The 14,129-nt window shown below is 43.9% G+C and overlaps 1 protein-coding gene across 1 annotated transcript in view; it reads left to right on the top strand.

Annotated features, from left to right (window-relative positions):
- Psmb2 (proteasome 20S subunit beta 2) overlaps window positions 1–8,977 on the top strand; it is a 31,372-nt gene extending 22,395 nt beyond the window's left edge. Inside the window, exons 4-6 of the mRNA XM_032897801.1 lie at window positions 6,350–6,512; window positions 7,849–7,898; window positions 8,741–8,977. Coding sequence (XP_032753692.1) covers window positions 6,350–6,512; window positions 7,849–7,898; window positions 8,741–8,848 — 321 coding nt within the window. The 3' untranslated portion in view covers window positions 8,849–8,977. The remainder of the gene's footprint in view (window positions 1–6,349; window positions 6,513–7,848; window positions 7,899–8,740) is intronic.
- The last annotated feature ends 5,152 nt before the right edge of the window (window positions 8,978–14,129 follow it).

The following is a 14,129-nucleotide window of genomic DNA, read 5'->3' as shown; positions in this document are numbered from 1 at the left end:
TCATCTCATCTGTCCCATGGTGGTTTAGTATCGACTTCCACATTACTGACCCACCAGGCATAGAAGTAGGCTTCCCACACTGCTTAGATTCCAAAGTGCTACGTGGCCCCAAAGAAACTGCACCGTTCTTCAGGTCCTCAGTCATAGCGATGTCATCCCATTCAATTAGAGGTGGCAGAGGCTGGCCTGGCTCCAAAAGAAGACTGTCAATTCCTCTCCCTTTCTGTGTCCACGCTCTGCAGGATGCTTCCTCACGCCCACCTCTCTCCCCCTTGCTGTGACTTTGGCTTCCGCCAGATGTCACACCGCTGCTTGTCACCGCCCAGACTCTGTAGTCGCTGATTTTGTTGTTTCAGTGTGTTTGTCACAACTGTTGTCCTTAGCTGTAAAATTTATGGAATTTCAAGCACTTCTTAATCACTACAGTGTTTGTTTTTCATGATAGAGGAAACAGACAAGGAATTGTATTCACAAAAGTTGGAAGGAAGGAAATGTTCCATCTAATTTAAGTAAAGTTTCTTATGTATGATACACACTCCCCACTCCCAAATGTACAAGAATCACAAGAGAATGGAGCTCGGTTCAGTAGTTCTCGGGGGTACAGAGATGCTTTTGCAGGAAGAAGTACATAAAAGATACTTTAACTTTAACTGTTATCCCTTTGGCAGCCATAAGAAAGTAGATAATTATATTCTCTGATAGCATCTTCTTGATCTTTGTATTATCTAGTCAGATCTTACAAATGAGCAGGTGGGGTAGTTAGGTTTTATATTACTGCATATCAGGCATGGCACTGTGTGCTTCACATCTATTTACGCCTCAGGAAATCTTAAAATGGTCTGGATCTCTTCACTTGGTAAATAAGCTTACCGAGCTTATCATGTACTTTTTAAGAGAATATATTTGTCTAACCCCCCACCTCAACACACACACTTGGAATAAGTTTGTTTGTTTGGTTTGTTTTTGTGTTTTTGTTTTTTGGAGATGGGGCTTTTCTGTGTAGCCTTGGCTGTCCTGGAACTCACTCTGTAGACCAGGCTGGCTTCAAACTCAAGAGAGCTGCCTGCCTCTGCCTCTACCTCCTGAGTGCTGGAACTACAGGCATGGAACATTACCTCCTGGCCCATAGGCAACATTTTTAGCTTAGTATGCATGTCCATAATCCCCACACACTGGAGAGATGAGACAATGTTCATAGCAAGTTCAAGACCAGCCTAATCCACTTGATGAGTTTCAGGCCAGCCAGGGCTCTATAACAAGACCCTGTTTCCACCTGCTTCCCAAAAAGTGAAAGGCAAAAGTTTCTGCAATATCTTATTCCAGAAACTAAAAGCTATTTTTAAGTCCCAGGATGATTTATTTGATTTTTTTTCCCTTTGTATATCATACACAGTTTAAAACCAAGCATGTTGGTGTTTATAAAGCACTAGTGGTGATTCTCAGGCTGTTAATAGGGAGTACCTTAACTAAGTGTATGGGTTCATTTACAAGATGGGCAGTTGGATATTTGTATTGGTTAAAATATATATAACATTCAGTCTCAGCCTTTGCTATAGAACATGTCTAAGCCTAATGCACAGGTCTCCACCGCAGACCACTTCACTTTGTCTAAGGCTTTGACAGACTAGAGGTTACTTGGTAAAAGATGGGATTTTGGGTCCTGTCGTTGGTGTTTGCACATCTCAATAGTAGGCAGAGTCTTCCATGTAATGCTGTGCAAGGAAAAGTACATAGGCTGGAAAGTGATGCCTGATCCTTTGGATAGACACATGCAAGAGACGAGATGACAGTATGAAAATACTTAATATGTGTTCATGAGGTGTCCAAAGGTGGGTCTATATTTTTTCTTGAGACCTAGAGTAGACTGACCATAACACAGTAAGATAACACCGTGTCTAATATCACCGTCAACCTTAGGGCGTGAGTAAAGAATCCTATGAAGGAAAGGCTAGAAAACTTTTGTTTTGTTTTCAAGACCAGGTTTGTCGGTGTAACCCTGGCTGTCCTGGAACTCACTTGTACACCAGGCTGGCCTTGAACTCACGGGTCATCTGCCTACCTCTGCCTCCCGAATGATGGCACTAGAGGTGTGTGCCACCACAGCCCCACTGAGATTAGGAAACTTCATTTACTACTTTACTTGCAATGTGCCAGGCACTTTTAGTAAACTCTCTCTGAATCCTTCTATAAAGATACATCCTGGAAGGAATTTGCCTTGTGCCAGGAGTGCTTGGGCTTCCTAATTACTTTGACTTTTAATTTCATAGATTAGTAATATCCATCACTTACCCAGCCTTATAAAGCCTCTGTTTTCGATATTTGCCATGAGTTTTCTCTGACCCTTTACTGCAGCCCCTTTGTACTAGGCATTATTTTAGTTGAGATTCTAGAAGTCAGACTTTTTCTAAAGTAACACATAATACTAGTAGAACCATAATTCCAATTCATGTCCAGCTCTTTGCTACATGGCCTGTTTCTTCCTGAGTTGTTTTTTATCCTTAGCAACTCATGTCTAGAAGGGGGTTGGGAAGAGAAGTAACAAATCTTACTTATGGAGATGTAGGCATTTGACTTAAACTTGAAACACTTCTCAGAAATGGGGCCTTTGGGGCTGGAGAGAAGGCTTAGTAGTTAGGAGCACTGTTTTTGGCAGAGAACCTGGTTCTGCCTTCAGCACCCACGTGGCAGCTCACAACTGTCTGTAGCTCCACTTCCAGTGGGTTGAATACTCTTTCCGACCACTGAGGGCTCTTGTACACATGTGGTGCACACACATACATTCAGACATGCACACATCCTTGCTTTTTTTTTTTTTTTTTTTTTTTTTGGAGCTGGGGACCCGAACCCAGGGCCTTGCGCTTGCTAGGCAAATGCTTTACCACTGAGCTAAATCCCCAACCCCTACATCCTTGCTTTGGTTCAGTTGTTTTCTTAATGTTTGCTTTAATATTAAGTATTAACCGCGCGTATGTTAAAGCGTGCAGTGTTGTCTCTGGTGTATTAGTTCTCATTTAACAAATGTTTATTAGCTACAGGCTGTATACTTGTATGCCATTGAACAAGACAGAAGTACTGTTTATAATATATGAAATATTTGTGGATAGGTAAATTGTATACTGTTTCCCCCCCAATCACACCACAAGAAGTCACAGCTGTGTAAGTTGTTGAGTAGAACAGAGCTGTAGGAACTTAGAACTGTTAGTGGTTCTGTTGTGTAGAACCACTCGGAATAGCACACAAATGAATTACTTAGAATCTATCTAATTTCAGGGAAAGTGACAACATACAAAAGTTTGTTTGAAACTTAAAGAAAAACTAACAAGCTAGTGTAAGTCAGAAGTCTTTGATGGAGCATTGTCAGAATTTCTGAAACTGCAAGTTGTTACACAGATGTATTGACTTAATTAGTCTAGATAACACCACTTATTTATGCTTCAACATCTCACACATGCAGAAGTCGGTAACTCGAAGTCACACAATATTTGTGAGTTATCTTCTATACCACAAGTTGTAGTTACTGACTACAACTTCACTCGGTGTATATGAGATGCTTAAGCATAAATAAATTATATTATGTAGATCAAGTGAGAAGCAGTTGTTTCTGAACTTGTGTTTAAATGGGGTTCTTGTAAAATCTTCTGGTGATGTCTCTTAAGTAATGTGATTGTTCTGAAACATGATTTAATCTCGTACTGTGGGCAACAGCCTTATTCGATAGAGTATTTCTGGACTCTGCTGCTTGCGGCCTCTTTGAGTGCGTATGTGGACTCCCGATATACCATACAACTTGCTAAAACTGTTTGGTTAATTGTCCCAAGGGTATTCTAGCTACACGGTGTTGGGAAGAGTGAGTTATACACTTAGAGCAAACATTAAACTTATTCTGTGGTAGGTAAGAAGTTTATCATACCAGGTGGCAGAGGCAGGTAGGTCTTTGTGAGTTCAAGGCCATCCTGGTCTATAAGAGTGTGTTCCAGGACATCCAAAGCTACACAGAGAAACCGTGTCTCAAAAACCAAAGAAAAAAACGAAAAGAAAAAAGAAACAAACTCTCATGAATTCTCTTGGGGAGGAATGCTAATCGAAGACACTTGGCTTCTTATCCCCTATCCCCAATTCCTCTCCTAATTTTAACTGTAAGAACATCACAATATTCTACGTCTGTCAGACTTTGTAGTGCTCTTTTCACACTTTATGTATTTTTTTTTTTATCTTTAGCTAATTTAAGCAGATCTCTGTTGTCATTCAAGGTATGAGTTATCAGAAGGTTGGGTGTAGCTGACATCCTAGAGGTGTAGGTAATATCCCCGCCACAAGCACAGCTCCAGAGCATGGCTGAGTACAGCTCACTTAACTGGAAATGTGATTGATGGGCCAGCAGTTACGGTCCCAGAAGTCCCGACTATTAATGACTAAATCTTACTTTTGTGAGCTGTGTACTATTTTATCCCATGGATAGGCACCTGTTTGGAAGTTGGAGCTCATGTAATTTTCCAGGGACACTAGCAACTCTTCCTACCTAGTAACACGGCTGGGCTAGTAGGACTCCAGCAGGTATATTCGCGTGCTCTACTCTGAGTCTCTTCAACTGCCAAGTGCCCACATTGATTGGTGTGCAAAGAAGATGGCCTGTCCCTTTTGTACCCATTGCTTGTTTCAGTTTCATGTTCCATGATATTTCATTTTATTGAACACAGGCATTAAGTATAGGGATGGGCATAAACCACAGGCAAGGCTTCCCTGATGCTGCTGAAACAGACACAAAAATAAACAAAAAGAAAGCCCACAAAGTGGGATTCCCACCACTACTCCCTGCACACAGACAGGATTAATATGGCAGATGCTCAGCTGACACAGAAAGGTAATTAATCCTTTAGAAATGAAAGCAAGGCACACTTAGTCGAGGTTCACTAGAGTAATTCATGGTTTTGCACTTAGAGGTATGAAGAACAGATATTCAACGCAAGTTACAACCATTTTTTAATTTGTTTCATTGATGAAAAGTAGATTTTATTCATCTTAAAGGCGTCTTGTTATATTAGAAAGGGATGGATGGCTCAGTAGGAAAAGGTGCTTGCCTCCAAGCCTGGTAACCTGAGTTTAGTCCCAAAACCCACATGGTGGAGAGAGAAAGCCAACTCCACAGAGTTGTCCTCCAACCTCCTCAGACACACAAATACAGTGAGTACATGGAGGTTTCCAAAAGAAAAGAAAAATGTTGTACATGCACACATGTGTGTGATAAATAAATGCAGTTTAAAAACAAAAATGCTATACCTTCTCTGCGCCTGCATTTTGTCATCATGGACCTTGTTGAGAAGTCTAGTGACCCCAACTTAAATATTCGAGACCTGTGTGCATCTATCCTTTCCACCCACTCCCTTCTCCTTGTTATAGAACATACAGTTTACTGTTTGATACATTGTTTGCTGACGAAGTCTTTTGGTGGTCTAAGGTATTTGGGGCTTTTTTGCTTTTGAGATATGCCTCACTGTGCTGCCCTGGCTGGCTCCAGTCCTAAAGTCCTGGGCTCATTAGCATGCTTATTTTGAATGACACAATTGGACTCCGTCTCTGGCCTGACACATAATTGTATTTGTTTGTCTCTTTGTTGTTGTTGTTGTTGTTTGAAATAGGACCTCAATCTGTAGCCTTAACTGACCTGGAACTTACAGAGATCTGCCTGCCTTTGTCTCCCAAGTGCTGGGATTTAAGTGTGGACCATTATTCCAGGCTCTTGGTTTTAATCAATGAAGTGACCCAAAAGCATCTAAGCCTTTGAAGTGATTTATATCAAGCTCTTAACATCCCTTTGTGTGTGTGTGTGTGTGTGTGTGTGTGTGTGTGTGTGTGTGTGTTGAGTGTGAGTGTTAGAAGATAACTTCTAGGGATCAAACTCAGATCATCAGGCCTCTTACTTGCTGAGCCATCTCAACTGCCCATAATAGGTTCTTTTCCATAGGCTTTAAATAGAAATAAAAAGCTTTTTGCTTTACCTCTGACCTTACTAGAAGGCCTCCGGGTAGGTGTTTATTTATTTTTTTTATTTTATTTATTTATTATATATATGAGTACACTGTAGCTGTCTTCAGACACACCAGAGGGCATCAGATCCCATTACCGATGGTTGTGAGCCACCATGTGGTTGCTGGAATTTGAACTCAGGACCTCGGGAAGAGCAGTCGGTGCTCTTAACCACTGAGCCATCTCTCCAGCCCCTAGGTGTTTATTTTTATTGCCACTGTGATAGTCAGTTTCTGCTAAGTTTACTGGTCAAGAGCCAGAATACTCCTGTTTGCATCATTGTGTTCTACTCTCACCCACAATTTGCTATGTCTTCCCTTTGCAGACCCCTTATCATGTGAACCTCCTCCTGGCTGGCTATGACGAGCATGAAGGGCCAGCACTTTACTACATGGACTACCTAGCAGCCTTGGCCAAGGCTCCTTTTGCAGCTCATGGCTACGGTGCCTTCCTGACCCTCAGCATCCTTGACCGATACTACACACCAAGTAAGTACTAGCACTATAGGGAGGGAGCAGTACACAGCCCTGCCCTTAGCTTTTCTCGGTCTTGTCGAACCTTAGAGTTGGCTGGCTATGCCCTAGATAGAGGACAACCCCTCTCTGGAACTTGTTCTCTGTTTTGTGGATCAGTGCAGTCTTCACAAACCTTATTGATAAAAGTCTTCCTGGCAACCAAAATAAGGTAGTCCTGTGTCCGGTGCTGGAGTAGAAGTCAGCATAAGTGAGAGGCTTCTGTCTGCTTCTGTCTGGTTCTCTAGCTTTGCTCACATTCGTCCTCCCTAGGTGATGTTGACATCTCAGCTATAACAAGTGAGCTGAGCAGTTGCTATGTCTGTATTGAACTTGTGAGGACTTCTTTGTTTAAACATCAGAGCTTTTGAAGACTACTCCCTCCTGCATATAAAATTGTTCTTCTTCCCTTGTACCTAAACTGACAGGCTCGACAAACCCTGGGATAGGCAGTGTTTTTCTGTTGAGTTCCGTCTTCTGACCCTGAGCTCATGCTCCTCTGTAGCCACTGTGGTCAGGCAGGACTTGAATCCAGCTGTCATGGGCTAATATTGCAGCTCAGTTAACCACTCTCTCCTTACGCTCACATCTCCTTGTCAGCATCATGACAATTGGCATAGTCTTTTCTTTTTGGTGCTGCCCTCAAACTCAACCTCAGCCATGCTAGAGCTCCAAGCCACATCCTGAAAAGAAATAGCCTGGCCTCCTGGTGACTGTCTTCTGATTTGAAATCTGTCAGTTATACAGCTGATTCCCCCACCAAAATAACCAGCAGCCACCCTTGAAGCCTAATGCATAATATGTCATCCCAGTTTGCCATGCCTACCAACAATCCCTTTGGATCCTGTCTAGAAGTCTCAGTCCCATCCTCTTAATTGTCTTCCCATTGTTAAGCTGAGGCCCAGCTGGGAGAGTGAGGGTGGAACACCGGCCTTGTCCTCCCTCTCCTGACTTGCAGCTGGCAAAAGCAGATGGAATTGATTTAAGCCCTGGACTAAAGGACTAGTGAGGGTGAGCCATGAAAAAAAGAGGCTGGCTGCTGGACTTTAGAGGCAGGTCCAGGCCAGGAGACAGAATTCTGTCATGCTTACCCTTCTCTGTAGCAAATCAATTTGTAATGGCTTTCGGCCAGGGGAGCACTGGGTCTGGGGCGCCCTCCTCTGCATGTGGAGTAAGTCAGTTGCAGGCTAGAAGGCTGGATATGTTTTGTCTTTTCCAATTGTGTGGCATGCCGACCTGAGGAAGTTGAAACAAGCTGTTGAGTGCTGGACACAGACAGCTTTCAGCACTCAGCCTCTGTGTTCTCTTCCAGCTATCTCACGTGAGAGGGCAGTGGAGCTTCTTAGGAAGTGTCTGGAGGAGGTGAGTGTTCCCAGGGGATCCTAAAGGAATGGCTTCTCTCAGTCTAAAGTACCCTTCCTGGTCTTGGTTGCTTTTTTTCTGTTCCTTGCCAGAAGGTAATAATAAATACCCTCTGACCAAATGTAAAGTTGTTACCAGTAATGGAGGTTGATGTGGGCTTATTCTCTCCCTTATGGGTCAGTTTTACAATTTACAATTTAATTACAATTAAATTAAGTTAATTACACTTCCTTTCTGGATCATCCAGACTAGTGATTCTCAAAATTCACTGTGTGTGAGAATTATCTTGGGGGAACTTTCCTTTTCCCTGGTAGTACCCAGCACCCAATTCTGAATCTTCTGTAGGTAGGTAGAGACTGAGTCTCCTGCTTTAATTGACAACCAAGTAATTTGGGTGAACATGGGTCAGAGTATTGACTGCTGGGTTCCGTTACCTCACACGCCCTTATCTTGTCCTGCTAATGCAGGGAATTGACTATATAAACTGTTGAGACCTTAGTTCCTTGCTAGCTTACTACTTGAAGACTTTCTAAAGAGACAAGTGTGTTCTTGTAGACTGGTAGCAGGCTGTGGGGATAAATATTGGGTTGTCTTGGGCAGCAGCTGACTGACCAGAGGCAGGCTCACAGCTACGTTTCACAGATCTTGGTCACTAGCTTCAGTCAGCCTCCAGCTACTGTCTAGACACTTCCATGACATGGAACTAGCTGCTGTAGTAGAATATGGATTCAGTTTCACAGAAAGAGGGGTTTTACGCTTGACATTTTCTCTCAGAGCAGAACCTGCCACGTAGTTCCTGTTCAGTAAATGTTTGCTGACTGATTTCTCTCCTGTCCCTGCAGCTCCAGAAGCGCTTCATCTTGAATCTGCCCACCTTCAGCGTTCGGGTCATTGACAAAGATGGCATCCACAATCTGGAGAACATTACCTTCACTAAGCGGAGTTCCTAACATCATGTTCTTCCCTCCCACTTACCAGGGACCTTTTTTTGATGGGTTCCTTTTATTTTTTTCTACTCTTTTGACGTTCACTCTCAATAGATGGTTAATTCAAAATAAAGCTGAACACAGCTAAATTGAGCTTTCTGGTTTGGCCTCAGTTTACCAACATCGCACTACAGAGGAACTGGAAGGATGGCTATGGTCCTGCCAGGATGCTCCTTCCTGTCTGCCTATGTTAATGATCTAAGTGGCTTTGCCAGCTCACAATTCTGTCCACAGTCCAGCTTCTTTCCCTCCAGCTCTTTCAGTCTCTTGCTTGTTTTCTAAAGCAGTGGGTCTTTTTGCCTTTAAGTTTAAATCTTTTTTGTTGGCCAGACATGATGGCATGTGCCTTTAACCCCAGCACTTAGAAGTAAGAGGTAGATGGATCTCTGTGTGAGAGACCAGCCCGGTCTACATAGTGAGTTCCAGGACAACCAGGATCATGTAGAGGGATCCTGTCTCAAAACAAGAAAGAAAAAACTGCATTATGTTGAAATATGTGTGTGCACTGTGGGGGCCGTAGGACAACCTTGGGTGTTATTCTCAGAAACACTGACTGCCTCACACCAACAGTCCAGTTTGGTTTTATTAAAAACAGGTATTCTCGGGCTGAGACTCAGGTACTATGCTTATAGGCCAGCATTTTACCAACTGAACTACGTCCTCACCCTTAAATCTTGTGCAGTTGATTCATTAATGTACTTAGTAGATGTCAGCAGTGCAAAAATAGCAAGAAAGTAGCCCTCCTATTTTACTCTGATCAGTTTCTCAGAGGACAGTTCAGCTACTAATGTCTTACATGTTTGAGATTGCATCTCATGTAGCCCAGGCTGGGCTTCAACTCTGTGTTCAAGAAGGATGTTCTTCAACCCTTTATGGTATTGTTCTTTCTCCACTTTCCAAAATTGAATACAGGCCTGCTTCACTATGCCCAGTCTTTGTACTGAGTGTTGGCAAAGGGGATGTCAGGATGGAACCCAGAGCCTGGCACCCAGAGCCCCTTGCCACTGAGCTCCATCCTCAATCCTCCTTTTACTTTCATTTTGTGACAGAGTCTTGCTAGTTTGCCTAAGCCTTGAACTGGCTGTGGAATTCAGGCTGGCCTCTTCCTGCCTCTGCCTCTCTGCCTCTCTGCCTCTCTGCCTCTCTCTCTCTGCCTCACCCTCTGCCTCACTGCCTCTGCCTCTGCCTCTCTCTCTCTGTCTCTGTCTCTCTCTCTCTCTCTCTCTTTCTCTCTGCCTCTCTGCCTCTCCCTCTCCCTCTCCCTCTCTAAGCCGGGATTATGGGCTTTTGCTGTCAGGCCCAGCTTGCTTGCCTGTGTGCTTTTTATATGATTTATTTTTGGCATATGAATGTAAACCTGCATGTTTATCTGTGCACCATGTTTGAGCCTGGTGCCAGAAAAGGACATTGGATCCCCTGTGACTGGAGTTTACCAGTGGTTGTGAGCTGTCATGTGAGTCCAGGCAATCAAGCCAGGGTCCAGCTTTCTTTCCTGTTTTTAAAGATATAAGTAGAAGCTGGACAGATGAGTCATCAGTTAAGAGCGCTGACTGTCCTTCCAGAGGACCCAGGTTCAATTCCCAGCACCCACATGGTGAATCATAATTGTAACTCTAGTTCCAGGGTACCTGACACCCTCACGCAGATACACATACATACAATGCACATAAAATAAAAATAAATAGTTTCCAAAAATAAAATACGAGTATACACAGGGTAGCGGTGGTAGAGTACAAGCATCGGACTCTGGCTTTGATCTCAGCATCACACACAGAAACAAAGGCTATTCATAACGTAAGGGCTTGGGGTTTTTGTTTGTTTGTTTGTTTATTTGTTTTTTAAGGTTTTTTTGAATTTTTTTTTCCTAAAAGGTGGAATTTTTTATTTTTTAAAAGATTAATGTGTTTACGTGTCTTGGTCAGACATCAGCGCTCTGGGGTCGGTTCTTCCACTTTTATGTGGGTTCTGGGGATCAGACTTGGATAGTCATGCTTGCGTAATTCCTCGTCACACACCTTCACCTCATGAGCTGTGCACGGATTTTCTTTTTGTTTTTCAGTAGAATCTCACTGTATAGCCCAAGCTGATCTGGAACTCACCTTGTAAGCCAGGCTGGCCTTGAACTCACAGAGAGAGATCCACCCCTTTCCTTTGCCTCTCCTCACGAATGTTGGGTTAAAGGTGCTGGGGTGATGTGTGTACAGTAACGCCCAGCTTGTGTTATTAAACCACAAGCCAGTAGGTCCTGCTGTCGTGATTCATGACCGGATGGATAGTACCTGACCTTTTACATCTAGTCCGTTTGCGGATGTTGCTCACCGAGAACATTGTGAATACCGTTTTGCCTTAGACTAAGGTTAAGTCCTGCTTTATCAAGTTCTGCACTACTATCTTTTATAATGTTTTGTCATGTAGTCCACCCTCTCCTTAAATTCACAATCCTCCTGCCTCTGTGCACTGCCACACCTGGCATCTGTGATAAGACTGCATACAGAAGCTGAGCGGTGGTACATGCTTTTAATCCCAGCACGCAGGAGGCAGGAGCTGGTGGATCTCTGAGTTTGAGGCCGGCCTGGTCTAGTTCCAGGACAGTCCAAGTTACACATAGAAACCCTGACTCAAAAATAAGACTAATACCATATATGTAGCTAGGTTTTTGGTTTGCCTGAGAAGCATCTGTTTCTGAGATTGCTGCCTGTTCTTTCATATTCACAATCCTGAAGGAAAGGGCGGTTCTGGAGCTTACAGGCTTCCTTATGCACTGAGGCTAAGTGCTTAGTGCAGTGAGAACTGGGCGGAGAGATGAGTCATACCAAGTGATTCTACCTCCAACGCCACATGAAGAGCTTTGAACCTTCTGCCGGGTTCCTAGATCGCTGGGCGTCTGCTTGCACAGCTGCTTCTCATGGCTCCCTGGCTGGAGCTCTCTGAAACACATTCTGTAAAGTGGTTGAAGAGGACCTAGTTGATAGTAGTCTCGAGTATTCTATGCAGTGATATGTGTGTAGTGATATACTACGTACTACAGCGAAGTGCTCAGAAAACACAATCATTGCTAACCTTGGTCCACAAAGGATGCACCAGGAGTGAAAGGCTCACCATTGCCTTTCGACGTACAAGTCCCCAGGGCAGCCTCGTGCAAGCCCGGCTTATCCTCACCCTAGGTCTCTTGAGCTACAGATCAACTTATTCATTGATATTGCAACCTCAGCTTTAGGGACATCAAGCACATCAACATGTCTAACACTGACCTTACCACTTGCCCACTCCAAGCCTATCTAGTATTTCATCTTATTGCTACCAATGCCAGTAACCTAAGCATTTAACTTTTTCAAAACTGGGTATGTGGGTGTGTGGGTGTGGCTGTGAATGGGGGGTGGGGGAAGAACCTGCAGTTTCAGTTTTCTCTTTCTGCTTTGTCCTGGGATTCAGACATGGTGACAACCACCTTTAACTTGCTGAACCACCTCACTGGCCCTCATTTTTAAATGAATTTGATTTGGGAATAACTGGTTTTACAGAACGTTACAATAACAGTTATAACAAACATTATAACAATAACAGTTTCCCTACAGCCCTCCCTGCCCAGTTTCTGCTATCATAGTGTCTTACACAACCAGGGTGCATTTGCCCAAACCAAGAAGCTGACATGGGTACATTCGTCTTGACACTAGCTTTTGTTCAGGCTTCGTCTTCTTTCTCCTTTTCTGTTCTCGGTGCAGTTCATGCCACCACATTGCACCGTTTTCAAGCCTCCCTTTATCTTGCTATCTTCACATAGTCACCAGCTTCTGCCCTCTGCTTCCTAAATCTTCTTGAAGTCTGTGGCTTTGAGGCAGGGCCTCTATAGCATGTTTGGAACCATGCCGTGGTTACCAGGCTGGCCTCCAACTTGGAGCTGTTTGCCTTGGTGTACTAGGCTTTTCCAAATCCACACCCGTCTGAGTTCCTTGTGTTCCTCAGGGTCCATTTAGTTAGATTCTGGGAAACTTCTTACTACTGTGGTTATTTCTCAGAAAGCACAAAGGCCTTAAAACATAAGCTCACTCACTCTGAAAGTCCTGAGCCTTACACAGTCTAAATATTCCCTGCTTAGTTCCGAGCTTGCGTTGCACAAGAGGAAGAGTTGAAGCAGTGTATAAATCTGTTGTTAGTCATCTCTTCCCTCAGGCTAGTCCCAGCCAGTCAGAAGCTGCAGTGCTCTTAGCTCCAGAGGAGGTGAAGATGGAGGACTCGAATGCCCAGGCTGTTGGACGCTTCTTACAGCACTCAGCAGTCGGCACATACCCTGGCACGTACGCTGGTACGTATGCTGGTACATACGCCGGCACATACGCCGGCACATACACCGGCACATACGCCGGCACATACGCCGGCACGTACGCTGGCACAGCAGACGCCAAGAGCTGGATGGGAGGGAGGACCTGCTCCCCCTGCTGGGGGCAAGCCTTCCTGTGGCAGGCCTGTGAGGGCCAGAGAAGGGAGACCTGGCTCAAACAGTTATGAACAAACTAAAATTTTGGGATATCACAGGCATCAGGCAAGTTCCTCAGCGATAACTTTATCCTAAAATAGGACTGATGACTATCTGAACTTTCCCTTGGGAAAAGTTACCCAGAACTAAAAAGTTGTTGAAAATAGGTTCAAGAAAGGTTGATAAACAGTTTATCAACTTTTGATTGATTGATTACTATCTGACTGGCCAATATTGTGTAAATACTACGTGTATGCACCTTGTTTCCTTTCCACCTCACAGAGTCTGAGAGTTTGTTTATTGAGATGGTATCTACATAGCTCTGGCTGTTCTGGAACTGGCTAGATGTAGACCAGGCTGGCCTCAGAGATCCACCTGCCTGTCTCTCCTGAGTGTTGGCATTAAGTGTATGTGCCACCATGCTTGGCAATCTCATAATTTTAATATTCAAATGTCTTGCCAGACCAAAAGTTTTGGTTAAAGGAGAGTATATGTCCTCATTCTCGTATTCTTTTGTACATATTGATTATGGTGAAGAAACCTTGAGAGTTCAGTTGGTAGAATGCTTGTCTAGCATACAGAAGGCCCTGGGGTTGTCTCTGGTACTGTGAAAACTAGGTATGGTATTCCCAGCTCTGGAATGTAGAGTCAAAGGAGTCAGTCATCCTCAGCTACATGATGATTTGGAGGTCAGTTTGGGATACATTGAGATCCTGTCTCAAACAAAACAATGTCTTGAGACAGGAAGGCACATCCTTGGACTTTCAACAG

The sequence above is a fragment of the Rattus rattus genome, chromosome 1 (genome assembly GCF_011064425.1).
Source record: "Rattus rattus isolate New Zealand chromosome 1, Rrattus_CSIRO_v1, whole genome shotgun sequence".
Taxonomy (NCBI): domain Eukaryota; kingdom Metazoa; phylum Chordata; class Mammalia; order Rodentia; family Muridae; genus Rattus; species Rattus rattus.
Note: the sequence above shows the minus strand (reverse complement) of the source record. Positions and strands in the feature narration are given on the sequence as shown.